Source organism: Crinia signifera, chromosome 12 (genome assembly GCF_055691185.1).
Source record: "Crinia signifera chromosome 12, ASM5569118v1, whole genome shotgun sequence".
Lineage (NCBI taxonomy): Eukaryota > Metazoa > Chordata > Amphibia > Anura > Myobatrachidae > Crinia > Crinia signifera.
Window position 1 is genome coordinate 5,052,843 of NC_139228.1, and position 22,493 is coordinate 5,075,335.

General features: G+C 49.6%; 1 protein-coding gene across 2 annotated transcripts in view; it reads left to right on the top strand.

Annotated features, from left to right (window-relative positions):
• LOC146050496 (CUGBP Elav-like family member 3-A) overlaps positions 1–22,493 on the top strand; it is a 79,467-nt gene that overhangs the window by 36,265 nt on the left and 20,709 nt on the right. For both annotated transcript variants that reach the window (XM_083167541.1, XM_083167540.1), the window contains 3 exons: positions 14,794–14,873; positions 18,400–18,555; positions 20,607–20,769. In XM_083167541.1, the coding sequence (XP_083023667.1) occupies positions 14,794–14,873; positions 18,400–18,555; positions 20,607–20,769 (399 nt within the window). The remainder of the gene's footprint in view (positions 1–14,793; positions 14,874–18,399; positions 18,556–20,606; positions 20,770–22,493) is intronic.

Consider the following 22,493-nt stretch of genomic DNA (forward strand, 5'->3'; position numbering starts at 1 on the left):
TATAGACAGACCAGGGGGATCTCTGTGTTATACTGTGGGGTTCTGTATGGATCCATCACATAGACAGACCAGGGGGGATCCTCTGTGTTATACTGGGGGGTTCTGTATGGATCCATCACATAGACAGATCAGGGGGATCCTCTGTGTTATACTGGGGGGATTCTGTATGGATCCGTCACATAGACAGACCAGGGTGATCCTCTGTGTTATACTGGGGGGATTCTGTATGGATCCATCACATAGACAGACCAGGGGGGATCCTATGTGTTATACTGGGGGATTCTGTATGGATCCATCACATAGACAGACCAGGGGGGATCCTCTGTGTTATACTGGGGGGATTCTGTATGGATCCATCACATAGACAGACCAGGGGGATCCTCTGTGTTATACTGGGGGGTTCTGTATGGATCCATCACATAGACAGACCAGGGTGATCCTCTGTGTTATACTGGGGGGGTTCTGTATGGATCCGTCACATAGACAGACCAGGGGGGATCCTATGTGTTATACTGGGGGGATTCTATATGGATCCATCACATAGACAGACCAGGGGGGATCCTCTGTGTTATACTGGGGGGATTCTGTATGGATCCGTCACATAGACAGACCAGGGGGGATCCTATGTGTTATACTGGGGGGATTCTGTATGGATCCATCACATAGACAGATCAGGGGGGATCCTCTGTGTTATACTGGGGGGTTCTGTATGGATCCATCACATAGACAGACCAGGGGGATCCTCTGTGTTATACTGGGGGGATTCTGTATGGATCCATCACATAGACAGACCAGGGGGGATCCTCTGTGTTATACTGGGGGGGTTCTGTATGGATCCATCACATAGACAGACCAGGGGGATCTCTGTGTTATACTGGGGGGATTCTGTATGGATCCATAACATAGACAGACAAGGGGGGATCCTCTGTGTTATACTGGGGGGATTCTGTATGGATCCATCACATAGACAGATCAGGGGGGATCCTCTGTGTTATACTGGGGGGTTCTGTATGGATCCATCACATAGACAGACCAGGGGGATCCTCTGTGTTATACTGGGGGGGTTCTGTATGGATCCACCACATAGACAGACCAGGGGGGATCCTCTGTGTTATACTGGGGGGTTCTGTATGGATCCATCACATAGACAGACCAGGGGGATCCTCTGTGTTATACTGGGGGGGTTCTGTATGGATCCATCACATAGACAGACCAGGGGGATCTCTGTGTTATACTGGGGGGGATTCTGTATGGATCCATCACATAGACAGACAAGGGTGGATCCTCTGTGTTATACTGGGGGGATTCTGTATGGATCCATCACATAGAAAGATCAGGGGGGATCCTCTGTGTTATACTGGTGGGTTCTGTATGGATCCATCACATAGACAGACCAGGGGGGATCTCTGTGTTATACTGGGGGGTTCTGTATGGATCCATCACATAGACATACCAGGGGGGATCCTCTGTGTTGTACTGGGGGGTTCTGTATGGATCCATCACATAGACAGATCAGGGGGGATCCTCTGTGTTATACTGGGGGGGTCTGTATGGATCCATCACATAGACAGACCAGGGGGATCCTCTGTGTTATACTGGGGGGATTCTGTATGGATCCATCACATAGACAGACCAGGGGGATCCTCTGTGTTATACTGGGGGGGTTCTGTATGGATCCATCACATAGACAGACCAGGGGGATCTCTGTGTTATACTGGGGGGATTCTGTATGGATCCATAACATAGACAGACAAGGGGGGATCCTCTGTGTTATACTGGGGGGATTCTGTATGGATCCATCACATAGACAGATCAGGGGGGATCCTCTGTGTTATACTGGGGGGTTCTGTATGGATCCATCACATAGACAGATCAGGGGGGATCCTCTGTGTTATACTGGGGGGATTCTGTATGGATCCATCACATAGACAGACCAGGGGGGATCCTCTGTGTTATACTGGGGGGTTCTGTATAGATCCATCACATAGACAGCTCAGGGGGGATCCTCTGTGTTATACTGGGGGGATTCTGTATGGATCCATCACATAGAGAGACCAGGGGGATCCTCTGTGTTATACTGGGGGGTTCTGTATGGATCCATCACATAGACAGATCAGGGGGGATCCTCTGTGTTATACTGGGGGGTTCTGTATGGATCCATCACATAGAGAGACCAGGGGGGATCCTCTGTGTTATACTGGGGGGATTCTGTATGGATCCATCACATAGACAGACCAGGGGGGATCCTCTGTGTTATACTGGGGGGTTCTGTATGGATCCATCACATAGAGAGACCAGGGGGGATCCTCTGTGTTATACTGGGGGGGTTCTGTATGGATCCATCACATAGACAGACCAGGGGGATCCTCTGTGTTATACTGGGGGGGTTCTGTATGGATCCATCACATAGACAAACCAGGGGGGATCCTCTGTGTTATACTGGGGGGTTCTGTATGGATCCATCACATAGAGAGACCAGGGGGGATCCTCTGTGTTATACTGGGGGGATTATGTATGGATCCATCACATAGAGAGACCAGGGGGGATCCTCTGTGTTATAATGGGGGATTATGTATGGATCCATCACATAGACAGACCAGGGGGGATCCTCTGTGTTATACTGGGGGGATTCTGTATGGATCCATAACATAGACAGACCAGGGGGGATCCTCTGTGTTATACTGGGGGGGATTCTGTATGGATCCATCACATAGACAGATCAGGGGGGATCCTCTGTGTTATACTGGGGGGTTCTGTATGGATCCATCACATAGACAGACCAGGGGGATCCTCTGTGTTATGCTGGGGGGGTCTGTATGGATCCATCACATAGACAGACCAGGGGGATCTCTGTGTTATACTGGGGGGATTCTGTATGGATCCATCACATAGACAGACCAGGGGGATCCTCTGTGTTATACTGGGGGGGTTCTGTATGGATCCATCACATAGACAGACAAGGGGGGATCCTCTGTGTTATACTGGGGGGTTCTGTATGGATCCATCACATAGACAAACCAGGGGGGATCCTCTGTGTTATACTGGGGGGGTTCTGTATGGATCCATCACATAGACAGACCAAGGGGGATCCTCTGTGTTATACTGGGGGGATTCTGTATGGATCCATCACATAGACAGATCAGGGGGGATCCTCTGTGTTATACTGGGGGGATTCTGTATGGATCCATCACATAGACAGACCATGGGGGATCCTCTGTGTTGTACTGGGGGGATTCTGTATGGATCCATCACATAGACAGACCAGGGGGGATCTCTGTGTTATACTGGGGGGTTCTGTATGGATCCATCACATAGACAGACCAGGGGGATCTCTGTGTTATACTGGGGGGTTCTTTATGGTTCCATCACATAGACAGACCAGGGGGGATCATCTGTGTTATACTGGGGGGGGGGGGGTTCTGTATGGATCCATCACATAGACAGACCAGGGGGATCCTCTGTGTTGTACTGGGGGTTCTGAATGGATCCATCACATAGAGAGACCAGGGGGATCCTCTGTGTTATACTGGGGGGTTCTGTATGGATCAATCACATAGACAGACAAGAGGGATCCTCTGTGTTATACTGGGGGGATTTAGTATGGATCCATCACATAGAGAGACAAGGGGGATCCTCTGTGTTATACTGGGGGATTCTGTATGGATCCATCACATAGACAGACCAGGGGGGATCCTCTGTGTTATACTGGGGGGGTTCTGTATGGATCCATCACATAGAGAGACAAGGGGGATGCTCTGTGTTATACTGGGGGATTCTGTATGGATCCATCACGTAGACAGACCAGGGGGGATCCTCTGTGTTATACTGGGGGGGTCTGTATGGATCCATCACATAGACAGATCAGGGGGGATCCTCTGTGTTATACTGGGGGGATTCTGTATGGATCCATCACATAGACAGACCAGGGGGGATCCTCTGTGTTATACTGGGGGGTTCTGTATGGATCCATCACATGGACAGACCAGGGGGGATCCTCTGTGTTATACTGGGGGGATTCTGTATGGATCCATCACATAGACAGACCAGGGGGGATCCTCTGTGTTATACTGGGGGGGGGGGGGGGGGTACTGTATGGATCCATCACATAGACAGACCAGGGGGGATCTCTGTGTTATACTGGGGGGATTCTGTATGGATCCATCACATAGACAGACCAGGGTGATCCTCTGTGTTATACTGGGGGGGATTCTGTATGGATCCATCACATAGACAGACAAGGGGGATCCTCTGTGTTATACTGGGGGGGTTCTGTATGGATCCATCACATAGACAGACAAGGGGGATCCTCTGTGTTATACTGGGGGGATTCTGTATGGATCCATCACATAGACAGACCAGGGGGGATCCTCTGTGTTATACTGGGGGGATTCTGTATGGATCCATCATATAGACAGACCAGGGGGATCTCTGTGTTATACTGTGGGGTTCTGTATGGATCCATCACATAGACAGACCAGGGGGATCCTCTGTGTTATACTGGGGGGATTCTGTATGGATCCATCACATAGACAGACCAGGGGGGATCCTCTGTGTTATACTGGGGGGTTCTGTATGGATCCATCACATGGACAGACCAGGGGGATCTCTGTGTTATACTGGGGGGATTCTGTATGGATCCATCACATAGACGGACAAGGGGGGATCCTCTGTGTTATACTGGGGGGGATTCTGTATGGATCCATCACATAGACAGATCAGGGGGGATCCTCTGTGTTATACTGGGGGTTCTGTATGGATCCATCACATAGACAGACCAGGGGGATCCTCTGTGTTATACTGGGGGGGTTCTGTATGGATCCATCACATAGACAGACCAGGGGGGATCCTCTGTGTTATACTGGGGGGTTCTGTATGGATCCATCACATAGACAGACCAGGGGGGATCCTCTGTGTTATACTGGGGGGGATTCTGTATGGATCCATCACATAGACAGATCAGGGGGGATCCTCTGTGTTATACTAGGGGGGTTCTGTATGGATCCATCACATAGACAGATCAGGGGGGATCCTCTGTGTTATACTGGGGGGGTTCTGTATGGATCCATCACATAGACAGACCAGGGGGATCCTCTGTGTTATACTGGGGTTTTCTGTATGGATCCATCACATAGACAGACCAGGGGGATCTCTGTGTTATACTGGGGGGATTCTGTATGGATCCATCACATAGACAGATCAGGGGGGATCCTCTGTGTTATACTGGGGGGATTCTGTATGGATCCATCACATAGACAGACCAGGGGGGATCCTCTGTGTTATACTGGGGGGGGGGGGGGGGGTTCTGTATGGATCCATCACATAGACAGACCAGGGGGGATCCTCCGTGTTATACTGGGGGGGGGGGGGGGGATTCTGTATGGATCCATCACATAGACAGACCAGGGGGGATCTCTGTGTTATGCTGGGGGGGGGGGTTCTGTATGGATCCATCACATAGACAGACCAGGGGGGTCCTCTGTGTTATACTGTGGGGTTCTGTATGGATCCATCACATAGACAGACCAGGGGGGATCTCTGTGTTATACTGGGGGGTTCTGTATGGATCCATCACATAGACAGACCAGGGGGATCCTCTGTGTTATACTGGGGGGTTCTGTATGGATCCATCACATAGACAGACCAGGGGGATCCTCTGTGTTATACTGGGGGGATTCTGTATGGATCCATCACATAGACAGACCAGGGGGATCCTCTGTGTTATACTGGGGGGATTCTGTATGGATCCATCACATAGACAGACCAGGGTGATCCTCTGTGTTATACTGGGGGGGGATTCTGTATGGATCCATCACATAGACAGACAAGGGGGATCCTCTGTGTTATACTGGGGGGGTTCTGTATGGATCCATCACATAGACAGACAAGGGGGATCCTCTGTGTTATACTGGGGGGATTCTGTATGGATCCATCACATAGACAGACCAGGGGGGATCCTCTGTGTTATACTGGGGGGATTCTGTATGGATCCATCATATAGACAGACCAGGGGGATCTCTGTGTTATACTGTGGGGTTCTGTATGGATCCATCACATAGACAGACCAGGGGGGATCCTCTGTGTTATACTGGGGGGTTCTGTATGGATCCATCACATAGACAGATCAGGGGGATCCTCTGTGTTATACTGGGGGGATTCTGTATGGATCCGTCACATAGACAGACCAGGGTGATCCTCTGTGTTATACTGGGGGGATTCTGTATGGATCCATCACATAGACAGACCAGGGGGGATCCTATGTGTTATACTGGGGGATTCTGTATGGATCCATCACATAGACAGACCAGGGGGGATCCTCTGTGTTATACTGGGGGGATTCTGTATGGATCCATCACATAGACAGACCAGGGGGATCCTCTGTGTTATACTGGGGGGTTCTGTATGGATCCATCACATAGACAGACCAGGGTGATCCTCTGTGTTATACTGGGGGGGTTCTGTATGGATCCGTCACATAGACAGACCAGGGGGGATCCTATGTGTTATACTGGGGGGATTCTGTATGGATCCATCACATAGACAGACCAGGGGGGATCCTCTGTGTTATACTGGGGGGATTCTGTATGGATCCGTCACATAGACAGACCAGGGGGGATCCTATGTGTTATACTGGGGGGATTCTGTATGGATCCATCACATAGACAGATCAGGGGGGATCCTCTGTGTTATACTGGGGGGTTCTGTATGGATCCATCACATAGACAGACCAGGGGGATCCTCTGTGTTATACTGGGGGGATTCTGTATGGATCCATCACATAGACAGACCAGGGGGGATCCTCTGTGTTATACTGGGGGGGTTCTGTATGGATCCATCACATAGACAGACCAGGGGGATCTCTGTGTTATACTGGGGGGATTCTGTATGGATCCATAACATAGACAGACAAGGGGGGATCCTCTGTGTTATACTGGGGGGATTCTGTATGGATCCATCACATAGACAGATCAGGGGGGATCCTCTGTGTTATACTGGGGGGTTCTGTATGGATCCATCACATAGACAGACCAGGGGGATCCTCTGTGTTATACTGGGGGGGTTCTGTATGGATCCACCACATAGACAGACCAGGGGGGATCCTCTTTGTTATACTGGGGGGTTCTGTATGGATCCATCACATAGACAGACCAGGGGGATCTCTGTGTTATACTGGGGGGATTCTGTATGGATCCATCACATAGACAGACAAGGGTGGATCCTCTGTGTTATACTGGGGGGATTCTGTATGGATCCATCACATAGACATACCAGGGGGGATCCTCTGTGTTGTACTGGGGGGTTCTGTATGGATCCATCACATAGACAGATCAGGGGGGATCCTCTGTGTTATACTGGGGGGGTCTGTATGGATCCATCACATAGACAGACCAGGGGGATCCTCTGTGTTATACTGGGGGGATTCTGTATGGATCCATCACATAGACAGACCAGGGGGATCCTCTGTGTTATACTGGGGGGGTTCTGTATGGATCCATCACATAGACAGACCAGGGGGATCTCTGTGTTATACTGGGGGGATTCTGTATGGATCCATAACATAGACAGACAAGGGGGGATCCTCTGTGTTATACTGGGGGGATTCTGTATGGATCCATCACATAGACAGATCAGGGGGGATCCTCTGTGTTATACTGGGGGGTTCTGTATGGATCCATCACATAGACAGACCAGGGGGATCCTCTGTGTTATACTGGGGGGGTTCTGTATGGATCCACCACATAGACAGACCAGGGGGGATCCTCTGTGTTATACTGGGGGGTTCTGTATGGATCCATCACATAGACAGACAAGGGTGGATCCTCTGTGTTATACTGGGGGGATTCTGTATGGATCCATCACATAGAAAGATCAGGGGGGATCCTCTGTGTTATACTGGGGGGTTCTGTATGGATCCATCACATAGACAGACCAGGGGGGATCTCTGTGTTATACTGGGGGGTTCTGTATGGATCCATCACATAGACATACCAGGGGGGATCCTCTGTGTTGTACTGGGGGGTTCTGTATGGATCCATCACATAGACAGATCAGGGGGGATCCTCTGTGTTATACTGGGGGGGGTCTGTATGGATCCATCACATAGACAGACCAGGGGGATCTCTGTGTTATACTGGGGGGATTCTGTATGGATCCATTACATAGACAGACCAGGGGGGATCCACTATGTTATACTGGGGGGGGGGGGGGGGTTGTTTCTGTATGGATCCATCACATAGACAGACCAGGGGGGATCCTCTGTGTTATACTGGGGGGTTCTGTATGGATCCATCACATAGACAGACCAGGGGGGATCCTCTGTGTTATACTGGGGGGTTCTGTATGGATCCATCACATAGACAGACCAGGGGGATCCTCTGTGTTATACTGGGGGGATTCTGTATGGATCCATCACATAGACAGACCAGGGGGGATCCTCTGTGTTATACTGGGGGGTTCTGTATGGATCCATCACATGGACAGACCAGGGGGATCTCTGTGTTATACTGGGGGGATTCTGTATGGATCCATCACATAGACGGACAAGGGGGGATCCTCTGTGTTATACTGGGGGGGATTCTGTATGGATCCATCACATAGACAGATCAGGGGGGATCCTCTGTGTTATACTGGGGGTTCTGTATGGATCCATCACATAGACAGACCAGGGGGATCCTCTGTGTTATACTGGGGGGGTTCTGTATGGATCCATCACATAGACAGACCAGGGGGGATCCTCTGTGTTATACTGGGGGGTTCTGTATGGATCCATCACATAGACAGACCAGGGGGGATCCTCTGTGTTATACTGGGGGGGATTCTGTATGGATCCATCACATAGACAGATCAGGGGGGATCCTCTGTGTTATACTGGGGGGATTCTGTATGGATCCATCACATAGACAGATCAGGGGGGATCCTCTGTGTTATACTGGGGGGGTTCTGTATGGATCCATCACATAGACAGACCAGGGGGATCCTCTGTGTTATACTGGGGTTTTCTGTATGGATCCATCACATAGACAGACCAGGGGGATCTCTGTGTTATACTGGGGGGATTCTGTATGGATCCATCACATAGACAGATCAGGGGGGATCCTCTGTGTTATACTGGGGGGATTCTGTATGGATCCATCACATAGACAGACCAGGGGGGATCCTCTGTGTTATACTGGGGGGGGGGGGGTTCTGTATGGATCCATCACATAGACAGACCAGGGGGGATCCTCCGTGTTATACTGGGGGGGGGGGGGGGGATTCTGTATGGATCCATCACATAGACAGACCAGGGGGGATCTCTGTGTTATACTGGGGGGGGGGGTTCTGTATGGATCCATCACATAGACAGACCAGGGGGGTCCTCTGTGTTATACTGTGGGGTTCTGTATGGATCCATCACATAGACAGACCAGGGGGGATCTCTGTGTTATACTGGGGGGTTCTGTATGGATCCATCACATAGACAGACCAGGGGGATCTCTGTGTTATACTGGGGGGTTCTTTATGGTTCCATCACATAGACAGACCAGGGGGGATCCTCTGTGTTATACTGGGGGGGGGGTTCTGTATGGATCCATCACATAGACAGACCAGGGGGATCCTCTGTGTTGTACTGGGGGTTCTGAATGGATCCATCACATAGAGAGACCAGGGGGATCCTCTGTGTTATACTGGGGGGTTCTGTATGGATCCATCACATAGACAGACAAGAGGGATCCTCTGTGTTATACTGGGGGGATTTAGTATGGATCCATCACATAGAGAGACAAGGGGGATCCTCTGTGTTATACTGGGGGATTCTGTATGGATCCATCACATAGACAGACCAGGGGGGATCCTCTGTGTTATACTGGGGGGGTTCTGTATGGATCCATCACATAGAGAGACAAGGGGGATGCTCTGTGTTATACTGGGGGATTCTGTATGGATCCATCACGTAGACAGACCAGGGGGGATCCTCTGTGTTATACTGGGGGGGTCTGTATGGATCCATCACATAGACAGATCAGGGGGGATCCTCTGTGTTATACTGGGGGGATTCTGTATGGATCCATCACATAGACAGACCAGGGGGGATCCTCTGTGTTATACTGGGGGGTTCTGTATGGATCCATCACATGGACAGACCAGGGGGGATCCTCTGTGTTATACTGGGGGGATTCTGTATGGATCCATCACATAGACAGACCAGGGGGGATCCTCTGTGTTATACTGGGGGGGGGGTACTGTATGGATCCATCACATAGACAGACCAGGGGGGATCTCTGTGTTATACTGGGGGGATTCTGTATGGATCCATCACATAGACAGACCAGGGTGATCCTCTGTGTTATACTGGGGGGGATTCTGTATGGATCCATCACATAGACAGACAAGGGGGATCCTCTGTGTTATACTGGGGGGGTTCTGTATGGATCCATCACATAGACAGACCAGGGGGGATCCTCTGTGTTATACTGGGGGGATTCTGTATGGATCCATCATATAGACAGACCAGGGGGATCTCTGTGTTATACTGTGGGGTTCTGTATGGATCCATCACATAGACAGACCAGGGGGATCCTCTGTGTTATACTGGGGGGATTCTGTATGGATCCATCACATAGACAGACCAGGGGGGATCCTCTGTGTTATACTGGGGGGTTCTGTATGGATCCATCACATGGACAGACCAGGGGGATCTCTGTGTTATACTGGGGGGATTCTGTATGGATCCATCACATAGACGGACAAGGGGGGATCCTCTGTGTTATACTGGGGGGGATTCTGTATGGATCCATCACATAGACAGATCAGGGGGGATCCTCTGTGTTATACTGGGGGTTCTGTATGGATCCATCACATAGACAGACCAGGGGGATCCTCTGTGTTATACTGGGGGGGTTCTGTATGGATCCATCACATAGACAGACCAGGGGGGATCCTCTGTGTTATACTGGGGGGTTCTGTATGGATCCATCACATAGACAGACCAGGGGGGATCCTCTGTGTTATACTGGGGGGGATTCTGTATGGATCCATCACATAGACAGATCAGGGGGGATCCTCTGTGTTATACTAGGGGGGTTCTGTATGGATCCATCACATAGACAGATCAGGGGGGATCCTCTGTGTTATACTGGGGGGGTTCTGTATGGATCCATCACATAGACAGACCAGGGGGATCCTCTGTGTTATACTGGGGTTTTCTGTATGGATCCATCACATAGACAGACCAGGGGGATCTCTGTGTTATACTGGGGGGATTCTGTATGGATCCATCACATAGACAGATCAGGGGGGATCCTCTGTGTTATACTGGGGGGATTCTGTATGGATCCATCACATAGACAGACCAGGGGGGATCCTCTGTGTTATACTGGGGGGGGGGGGGGTTTCTGTATGGATCCATCACATAGACAGACCAGGGGGGATCCTCCGTGTTATACTGGGGGGGGGGGGGGGGGATTCTGTATGGATCCATCACATAGACAGACCAGGGGGGATCTCTGTGTTATGCTGGGGGGGGGGGTTCTGTATGGATCCATCACATAGACAGACCAGGGGGGTCCTCTGTGTTATACTGTGGGGTTCTGTATGGATCCATCACATAGACAGACCAGGGGGGATCTCTGTGTTATACTGGGGGGTTCTGTATGGATCCATCACATAGACAGACCAGGGGGATCCTCTGTGTTATACTGGGGGGTTCTGTATGGATCCATCACATAGACAGACCAGGGGGATCCTCTGTGTTATACTGGGGGGATTCTGTATGGATCCATCACATAGACAGACCAGGGGGATCCTCTGTGTTATACTGGGGGGATTCTGTATGGATCCATCACATAGACAGACCAGGGTGATCCTCTGTGTTATACTGGGGGGGGATTCTGTATGGATCCATCACATAGACAGACAAGGGGGATCCTCTGTGTTATACTGGGGGGGTTCTGTATGGATCCATCACATAGACAGACAAGGGGGATCCTCTGTGTTATACTGGGGGGATTCTGTATGGATCCATCACATAGACAGACCAGGGGGGATCCTCTGTGTTATACTGGGGGGATTCTGTATGGATCCATCATATAGACAGACCAGGGGGATCTCTGTGTTATACTGTGGGGTTCTGTATGGATCCATCACATAGACAGACCAGGGGGGATCCTCTGTGTTATACTGGGGGGTTCTGTATGGATCCATCACATAGACAGATCAGGGGGATCCTCTGTGTTATACTGGGGGGATTCTGTATGGATCCGTCACATAGACAGACCAGGGTGATCCTCTGTGTTATACTGGGGGGATTCTGTATGGATCCATCACATAGACAGACCAGGGGGGATCCTATGTGTTATACTGGGGGATTCTGTATGGATCCATCACATAGACAGACCAGGGGGGATCCTCTGTGTTATACTGGGGGGATTCTGTATGGATCCATCACATAGACAGACCAGGGGGATCCTCTGTGTTATACTGGGGGGTTCTGTATGGATCCATCACATAGACAGACCAGGGTGATCCTCTGTGTTATACTGGGGGGGTTCTGTATGGATCCGTCACATAGACAGACCAGGGGGGATCCTATGTGTTATACTGGGGGGATTCTGTATGGATCCATCACATAGACAGACCAGGGGGGATCCTCTGTGTTATACTGGGGGGATTCTGTATGGATCCGTCACATAGACAGACCAGGGGGGATCCTATGTGTTATACTGGGGGGATTCTGTATGGATCCATCACATAGACAGATCAGGGGGGATCCTCTGTGTTATACTGGGGGGTTCTGTATGGATCCATCACATAGACAGACCAGGGGGATCCTCTGTGTTATACTGGGGGGATTCTGTATGGATCCATCACATAGACAGACCAGGGGGGATCCTCTGTGTTATACTGGGGGGGTTCTGTATGGATCCATCACATAGACAGACCAGGGGGATCTCTGTGTTATACTGGGGGGATTCTGTATGGATCCATAACATAGACAGACAAGGGGGGATCCTCTGTGTTATACTGGGGGGATTCTGTATGGATCCATCACATAGACAGATCAGGGGGGATCCTCTGTGTTATACTGGGGGGTTCTGTATGGATCCATCACATAGACAGACCAGGGGGATCCTCTGTGTTATACTGGGGGGGTTCTGTATGGATCCACCACATAGACAGACCAGGGGGGATCCTCTTTGTTATACTGGGGGGTTCTGTATGGATCCATCACATAGACAGACCAGGGGGATCTCTGTGTTATACTGGGGGGATTCTGTATGGATCCATCACATAGACAGACAAGGGTGGATCCTCTGTGTTATACTGGGGGGATTCTGTATGGATCCATCACATAGAAAGATCAGGGGGGATCCTCTGTGTTATACTGGGGGGTTCTGTATGGATCCATCACATAGACAGACCAGGGGGGATCTCTGTGTTATACTGGGGGGTTCTGTATGGATCCATCACATAGACATACCAGGGGGGATCCTCTGTGTTGTACTGGGGGGTTCTGTATGGATCCATCACATAGACAGATCAGGGGGGATCCTCTGTGTTATACTGGGGGGGTCTGTATGGATCCATCACATAGACAGACCAGGGGGATCCTCTGTGTTATACTGGGGGGATTCTGTATGGATCCATCACATAGACAGACCAGGGGGATCCTCTGTGTTATACTGGGGGGTTCTGTATGGATCCATCACATAGACAGACCAGGGGGATCTCTGTGTTATACTGGGGGGATTCTGTATGGATCCATAACATAGACAGACAAGGGGGGATCCTCTGTGTTATACTGGGGGGATTCTGTATGGATCCATCACATAGACAGATCAGGGGGGAATCCTCTGTGTTATACTGGGGGGTTCTGTATGGATCCATCACATAGACAGACCAGGGGGATCCTCTGTGTTATACTGGGGGGGTTCTGTATGGATCCACCACATAGACAGACCAGGGGGGATCCTCTGTGTTATACTGGGGGGTTCTGTATGGATCCATCACATAGACAGACAAGGGTGGATCCTCTGTGTTATACTGGGGGGATTCTGTATGGATCCATCACATAGAAAGATCAGGGGGGATCCTCTGTGTTATACTGGGGGGTTCTGTATGGATCCATCACATAGACAGACCAGGGGGGATCTCTGTGTTATACTGGGGGGTTCTGTATGGATCCATCACATAGACATACCAGGGGGGATCCTCTGTGTTGTACTGGGGGGTTCTGTATGGATCCATCACATAGACAGATCAGGGGGGATCCTCTGTGTTATACTGGGGGGGGTCTGTATGGATCCATCACATGGACAGACCAGGGGGATCTCTGTGTTATACTGGGGGGATTCTGTATGGATCCATCACATAGACAGACCAGGGTGATCCTCTGTGTTATACTGGGGGGTTCTGTATGGATCCACCACATAGACAGATCAGGGGGGATCCTCTGTGTTATACTGGGGGGGTTCTGTATGGATCCATTACATAGACAGACCAGGGGGGATCCACTATGTTATACTGGGGGGGGGGGGTTTCTGTATGGATCCATCACATAGACAGACCAGGGGGGATCCTCTGTGTTATACTGGGGGGTTCTGTATGGATCCATCACATAGACAGACCAGGGGGGATCCTCTGTGTTATACTGGGGGGTTCTGTATGGATCCATCACATAGACAGACCAGGGGGGATCCTCTGTGTTATACTGGGGGGATTCTGTAGGGATACACAGGACATTACTCCCCCATGCCTGTGATCGCTGTGCTGTGCTGTGCTGTGGCTGTGTAGTAATGTGGTATCTCCCATACTTAGGTTGTGCATTTGTGAAGTTTCAGACACACACGGAAGCTCAGGCTGCCATTAATACTCTGCATGGAAGCCGGACTCTGCCGGTAAGACAAGACGTCAGCCACGTGTGTGTTATGTATGTGGGAATTACGTAGGCTATGGAGAATGTGCCGTGTTGGTGGTGTGTACAAGCAGTGGCGGAGGGTGATGCGGGAAAGCACTGTGTCCCGGCCTGCGCAGCGCTGAGTACGTCCCGGCCTAGGCAGCGCTGAGTATGTCCGGGCCTAGGCAGTGCTGACCGTGTCCCGGGCTACGCAGAGCTGAGTGTGTCCCGGCCTACGCAGAGCTGACCGTGTCCCGGCCTACGCGGTGCTGTATGTGTACATTGGCTGTATTAGGGCGACCAACTCATCCCTTTAATTCGGGACACATATTAATTACACAGGTTCTGTGGCAGTTTATAAACAGGTGAAAGCCAGCCACAGAACCTGTGTAATTAATATGTGTCCCGGATTAAAGGGATGAGTTGGTCACCCTAGGCTGTATACTCTGTGCTGTGTGTGTACTATGGCTGTATACTCTGTGCTGTGTGTGTACTATGGCTGTATACTCTGTGCTGGGCTGTATACTCTGTGCTGTGTGTGTACTATGGCTGTATACTCTGATGTGTGTGTGCTATGGCTGTATACTCTGTGCTGTGTGTGTACTATGGCTGTATACTATGTGATGTGCGTGTACTATGGCTGTATACTCTGTGCTGTGTGTGTACTATGGCTGTATACTCTGTGCTGTGTGTGTACTATGGCTGTATACTCTGTGCTGTGTGTGTACTATGGCTGTATACTATGTGATGTGTGTGTACTATGGCTGTATACTCTGTGCTGTGTGTGTACTATGGCTGTATACTATGTGATGTGTGTGTACTATGGCTGTATACTATGTGATGTGCGTGTACTATGTCTGTATACTCTGTGCTGTGTGTGTACTATGGCTGTATACTCTGTGCTGTGTGTGTACTATGCTGTATACTCTGTGATGTGTGTGTACTATGGTTGTATAATCTGTGCTGTGTGTGTATGGAATCGGTACATCTGTCAGAATGAACTTAGGTCTACAGTCATTAGGTCGACCCCACTAGGTCGACTGGCAGGAAGGTCGACCTGACTTAAGGTCGACATGGGCCAAGGTCGACATTACTTAAGGTCGAATTGGCATAAAGGTCGACATGAGGAAGGTCGACTGGTCATAAGGTCGACATGGGTTTTTCACTGTTTTTTGATCCGAATGTCGACACAGTCGACATGGACACAGTTGGCAATGAGAATCGGACCCTCGCATCGCTCGCTTCGCTCGCAATGCTTCGGGCACGGTGCCTCGCTGCGCTCGGCACACTATTTTATTCTCCCACCACGCCCTAGTGGATGGTAGGGCATGAAATACCGCCTGTCGGCACATGTCGGCTCAAAAAACAGTGAAAAACCCATGTCGACCTTATGACCAGTTGACCTTCCTCATGTCGACCTTTATGCAAATTCGACCTTAAGTCATGTCGACCTTGGCCCATGTCGACCTTAATACAGGTCGACCTTCCTGCCAGTCGACCTAGTGGGGTCGACCTAATGACTGTAGACCTAAGTTCATTCTAATAGATGACCGCTTCCCGTGTGTACTATGCTGTATACTCTGTGCTGTGTGTGTGCTATGGCTGTATACTCTGTGCTGTGTGTGTACTATGGCTGTATACTATGTGATGTGCGTGTACTATGGCTGTATACTCTGTGCTGTGTGTGTACTATGGCTGTATACTCTGTGCTGTGTGTGTACTATGGCTGTATACTCTGTGCTGTGTGTGTACTATGGCTGTATACTCTGTGCTGTGTGTGTACTATGGCTGTATACTGTGTGCTGTGTGTGTACTAGGGCTGTATACTGTGTGCTGTGTGTGTACTAGGGCTGTATACTCTGTGCTGTGTGTGTACTATGGCTGTATACTATGTGATGTGCGTGTACTATGGCTGTATACTCTGTGCTGTGTGTGTACTATGGCTGTATACTCTGTGATGTGTGTGTACTATGGCTGTATACTCTGTGCTGTATGTGTACTATGGCTGTATACTGTGTGCTGTGTGTGTACCATGGCTGTATACTGTGTGCTGTGTGTGTGTACTATGGCTGTATACTCTGTGGTGTGTGTGTGTGTGCTATGGCTGTATACTCTGTGCTGTGTGTGTACTATGGCTGTATACTCTGTGCTGTGTGTGTACTATGGCTGTAGTCTCTGTGCTGTGCGTGTACTATGGCTGTATACTATGTGATGTGCATGTACTATGACTGTATACTCTGTGATGTGTGTGTACTATGGCTGTATACTCTGTGCTGTGTGTGTACTATGGCTGTATACTCTGTGCTGGGCTGTATACTCTGTGCTGTGTGTGTACTATGGCTGTATACTCTGTGCTGTGTGTGTACTATGGCTGTATACTCTGTGCTGGGCTGTATACTCTGTGCTGTGTGTGTACTATGGCTGTATACTCTGATGTGTGTGTGCTATGGCTGTATACTCTGTGCTGTGTGTGTACTATGGCTGTATACTATGTGATGTGCGTGTACTATGGCTGTATACTCTGTGCTGTGTGTGTACTATGCTGTATACTCTGTGCTGTGTGTGTACTATGCTGTATACTCTGTGCTGGGTGTGTACTATGGCTGTATACTATGTGATGTGCGTGTACTATGGCTGTATACTATGTGATGTGTGTGTACTATGCTGTATACTCTGTGCTGTGTGTGTACTATGGCTGTATACTCTGTGCTGTGCGTGTACTATGGCTGTATACTCTGTGCTGTGCGTGTACTATGGCTGTATACTCTGTGCTGTATGTGTACTAAGGCTGTATACTGTGTGCTGTGTGTGTACTATGGCTGTATACTCTGTGCTGTGTGTACTATGCTGTATACTCTGTGATGTGTGTGTGTACTATGGCTGTATACTCTGTGCTGTGTGTGTACTATGCTGTATACTCTGTGATGTGCGTGTACTATGGCTGTATACTCTGTGATGTGTGTGTACTATGGCTGTATACTCTGTGCTGTGTGTGTACTATGCTGTATACTCTGTGATGTGTGTGTACTATGGCTGTATACTCTGTGCTGTGTGTGTACTATGCTGTATACTCTGTGCTGTGTGTGTACTATGCTGTATACTCTGTGCTGGGTGTGTACTATGGCTGTATACTATGTGATGTGCGTGTACTATGGCTGTATACTATGTGGTGTGTGTGTACTATGGCTGTATACTCTGTGCTGTGTGTGTACTATGGCTGTATACTCTGTGCTGTGTGTGTACTATGGCTGTATACTCTGTGCTGTGTGTGTGTACTATGGCTTTATACTCTGCTGTGTGTGTACTTGTGCTGTGTGTGTACTATGTCTGTATACTTTGTACTGGGTGTAATATGGCAGTATACTGTGTGCTGTGTGTGTACTATGGCTGTGTACTCTGTGCTGTGTGTGTACCATGACTGTATACTCTGCACTGGGTGTAATATTATGGTACACTCTGTGCTGGGTGTAATATGGCAGTATACTCTGTGCTGCCTGTGATATGATGCTATGCTCTGTGCTCTACAGGGAGCTTCCTCCAGTCTGGTAGTAAAGTTTGCAGACACAGAGAAGGAGCGAGGACTCCGAAGGATGCAGCAAGTAGCCAATCAGCTTGGGATGTTCAGTCCGATTGCCCTCCAGTTTGGAGCGTATAGCGCGTATACACAGGCAGTAAGTGATCAGGTGAATTCAGAGCCCTCTTTTTATCTACAATTATCTGTGTATGACATCATCATTGTGACATCCCTGATCATCACATGCTCAGATCATTATTATTTCATATCTGCATTCTAAAATGACATCACTGATTCCTAATAGTGTGACCTCACCTCTCCCTAATAGTGTGACCTCACCGCTCCCTAATAGTGTATCCACACCACTCCCTAATAGTGTGACCTCACCACTCCCTAATAGTGTGACCTCACCTCTCCCTAATAGTGTAACCTCACCTCTCCCTAATAGTTTGACCTCACCACTCCCTAATAGTGTGACCTAACCGCTCCCTAATAGTGTGACCTCACCTCTCCCTAATAGTGTGACCTCACCACTCCCTAATAGTGTGACCTCACCTCTCCCTAATAGTGTGACCTCACCTCTCCCTAATAGTGTGACCTCACCGCTCCCTAATAGTGTATCCACACCACTCCCTAATAGTGTGACCTCACCACTCCCTAATAGTGTGACCTCACCGCTCCCTAATAGTGTGACCTCACCACTCCCTAATAGTGTGACCTCACCTTTCCCTAATAGTGTGACCTCACCTCTCCCTAATAGTGTGACCTCACCACTCCCTAATAGTGTGACCTCACCACTCCCTAATAGTGTGACCTCACCACTCCCTAATAGTGTGACCTCACCTCTCCCTAATAGTGTGACCTCACCACTCCCTAATAGTGTGACCTCACCTCTCCCTAATAGTGTGACCTCACCACTCCCTAATAGTGTATCCACACCACTCCCTAATAATGTGACCTCACCACTCCCTAATAGTGTATCCACACCACTCCCTAATAGTGTGACCTCACCACTCCCTAATAGTGTGACCTCACCACTCCCTAATAGTGTGACCTCACCACTCCCTAATAGTGTGACCTCACCACTCCCTAATAGAGTGACCTCACCACTCCCTAATAGTGTGACCTCACCTCTCCCTAATAGTGTGACCTCACCTCTCCCTAATAGTGTGACCTCACCGCTCCCTAATAGTGTATCCACACCACTTCCTAATAGTGTGACCTCACCACTCCCTAATAGTGTGACCTCACCGCTCCCTAATAGTGTGACCTCACCACTCCCTAATAGTGTGACCTCACCTCTCCCTAATAGTGTGACCTCACCACTCCCTAATAGTGTACCCACACCACTCCCTAATATAGTGTGATCTCACCTCTCCCTGATAGTGTGACCTCACCGCTCCCTAATAGTGTGACCTCACCACTCCCTAATAGTGTGACCTCACCACTCCCTAATAGTGTGACCTCACCACTCCCTAATAGTGTGACCTCACCACTCCCTAATAGTGTGACCTCACCACTCCCTAATAGTGTGAACTCACCTCTCCCTAATAGTGTATCCACACCACTCCCTAATAGTGTGACCTCACTACTCCCTAATAGTGTGACCTCAACGCTCCCTAATAGTGTGAACTCACCTCTCCCTAATAGTGTATCCACACCACTCCCTAATAGTGTGACCTCACCACTCCCTAATAGTGTGACCTCACCGCTCCCTAATAGTGGGACCTCACCACTCCCTAATAGTGTGACCTCACCTCTCCCTAATAGTGTGAACTCACCTCTCCCTAATAGTGTGACCTCACCATTCCCTAATAGTGTGACCTCACCACTCCCTAATAGTGTGACCTCACCACTCCGTAATAGTGTGACCACACCGCTCCCTAATAGTGTGACCTCACCACTCCCTAATAGTGTGACCTCACCGCTCCCTAATAGTGTGACCTCACCACTCCCTAATAATGTGACCTCACCTCTCCCTAATAGTGTGACCTCACCTCTCCCTAATAGTCTGACCTCACCTCTCCCTAATAGTGTGATCTCACCTCTCCCTAATAGTGTGACCTCACCTCTCCCTAATAGTGTGACCTCACCTCTCCCTAATAGTGTGATCTCACCTCTCCCTGATAGTGTGACATCTGCACTCATCCCACCCTGTGTTGTCTCCTCCTCTGACTGTGCTATTGTGTAACACTTGTTCTGTCCTTCTGTCCCCCGCAGCTGATGCAGCAGCAGGCCGCCCTGGTGGCCGCGCACAGTGCTGCTTACCTCAACCCAATGGCCACAATGGCTGCCGTCCAGATGCAACAAATGGCGACAATCAACCCCAATGGACTCATAGCCACTCCCATCACTCCGATTACACCCATTACTTCCTCTTCAGGTGACAAAAAGCTGTGCACTACTCTGTATACTAAGGAGAGAGAACATGATTGTGGAGAGTAGGACAGAGGAGAGAGTCCTGAGTATAGAGAGAGTCGGACAGAGGAGAGAGTATTGGGTATAGATAGAGTAGGACAAGAAGAGAGTCCTGAGTATAGAGAGAGTAGGACAGAGGAGAGAGTCCTGAGTATATAGAGTAGGACAGCGGATAGAGTCCTGAGTATAGAGAGAAGGACAGAGGAGAGAGTCCCGAGTATAGAGAAAAGGACAGAGGAGAGAGTCCTGAGTATGGAGATAGTAGGACACAGGAGAGAGTCCTGATTATGGAGAGAGTAGGACAGAGGAGAGAGTCCTGAGTATAGAGAGAAGGACGGAGGAGAGAGTACTGAGTTTAGAGAGAAAGACAGAGTAGAGAGTCCTGATTATGGAGAGAGTAGGACAGAGGAGAGAGTCCTGAGTATAGGGAGAAGGACAGAGGAGAGAGTCCTGAGTATAGAGAGACAGAGGAGAGAGTCCTAATTATGGAGAGAGCAGGACAGAGGAGAGAGTCCTGAGTATAGAGAGTAGGTCAGAGGAGATAGTCCTGAGTATGGAGATAATAGGACAGAGGAGAGAGTCCTGAGTATACAAAGAGTAGGACAGAGGAGAGAGTCCTGATTAGGGAGAGAGTCCTGAGAATAGAGAGAAGGACAGAGGAGAGAGTCCTGAGTATGGAGATAGTAGGACAGAGGAGAGAGTCCTGAGTATAGAGAGAAGGACGGAGGAGAGAGTCCTGAGTTTAGAGAGAAAGACAGAGTAGAGAGTCCTGAGTATGGAGATAATAGGAGAGAGGAGAGAGTCCTGAGTACATGGAGAGTAGGACAGAGGAGAGAGTCTTGAGTATACAAAGAGTAGGACAGAGGAGAGAGTCCTGAATATTGAGAAAGTCAGAGGAGAGAGTCCTGATTAGGGAGAGAGTATGACAGAGGAGAGAGTCCTGAGAGTAGAGAGAAGGACAGAGGAGAGAGTCGTGAGTATAGTGAGAGTAGGACACAGGGAAATCTCTGAGTATAGAGAGAGTAGGACAAGAAGAGAGTCCTGAGTATAGAGAGAGTAGGACAGAGTCCTGAGTAAAGAAAGTAGGATAGAGGAGAGCGTCCTGAGTATAGAGAGAGTTGGGCAGAGGATAGGAGGAGAGTCCTGAGTATAGAGAGAAGGACAGAGGAGAGCGTCCTGAGCTTAGAGAGAGTAGGACAGAGGAGAGAGTCCTTAGAATAGAGAGCAGGACAGAAGAGAGTTCTGAGTATAGAGAGAGTAGGACAGAGGATAGGAGAAGAGTCCTGAGTATAGAGAGAAGGACAGAGGAGAGAGTCCTGAGTATGGAGAGAGTTGGACAGAGGATAGGAGGAGAGTCCTGAGTATAGAGAGAAGGACAGAGGAGAGAGTCCTGAGTTTACAGAGAGTAGGACAGAGGAGAGTCCTGAGAATAGAGAGATGGACAGAGGAGAGAGTCCTGAGTATAGAGAGAGTAGGACAGAGGATAGGAGGAGAGTCCTGAGTATAGAGAGAAGGACAGAGGAGAGAGTCCCGAGTATGGAGAGAGTAGGACAGAAGAGAGAGTCCTGAGTATAGAGAGAGTTGGACAGAGGAGAGAGAACTGAATATAGAGAGAGGATGAGAGAGTCCTGATTAGGGAGAGAGTATGACAGAGGAGAGAGTCCTGAGAGTAGAGAGGACAGAGGAGAG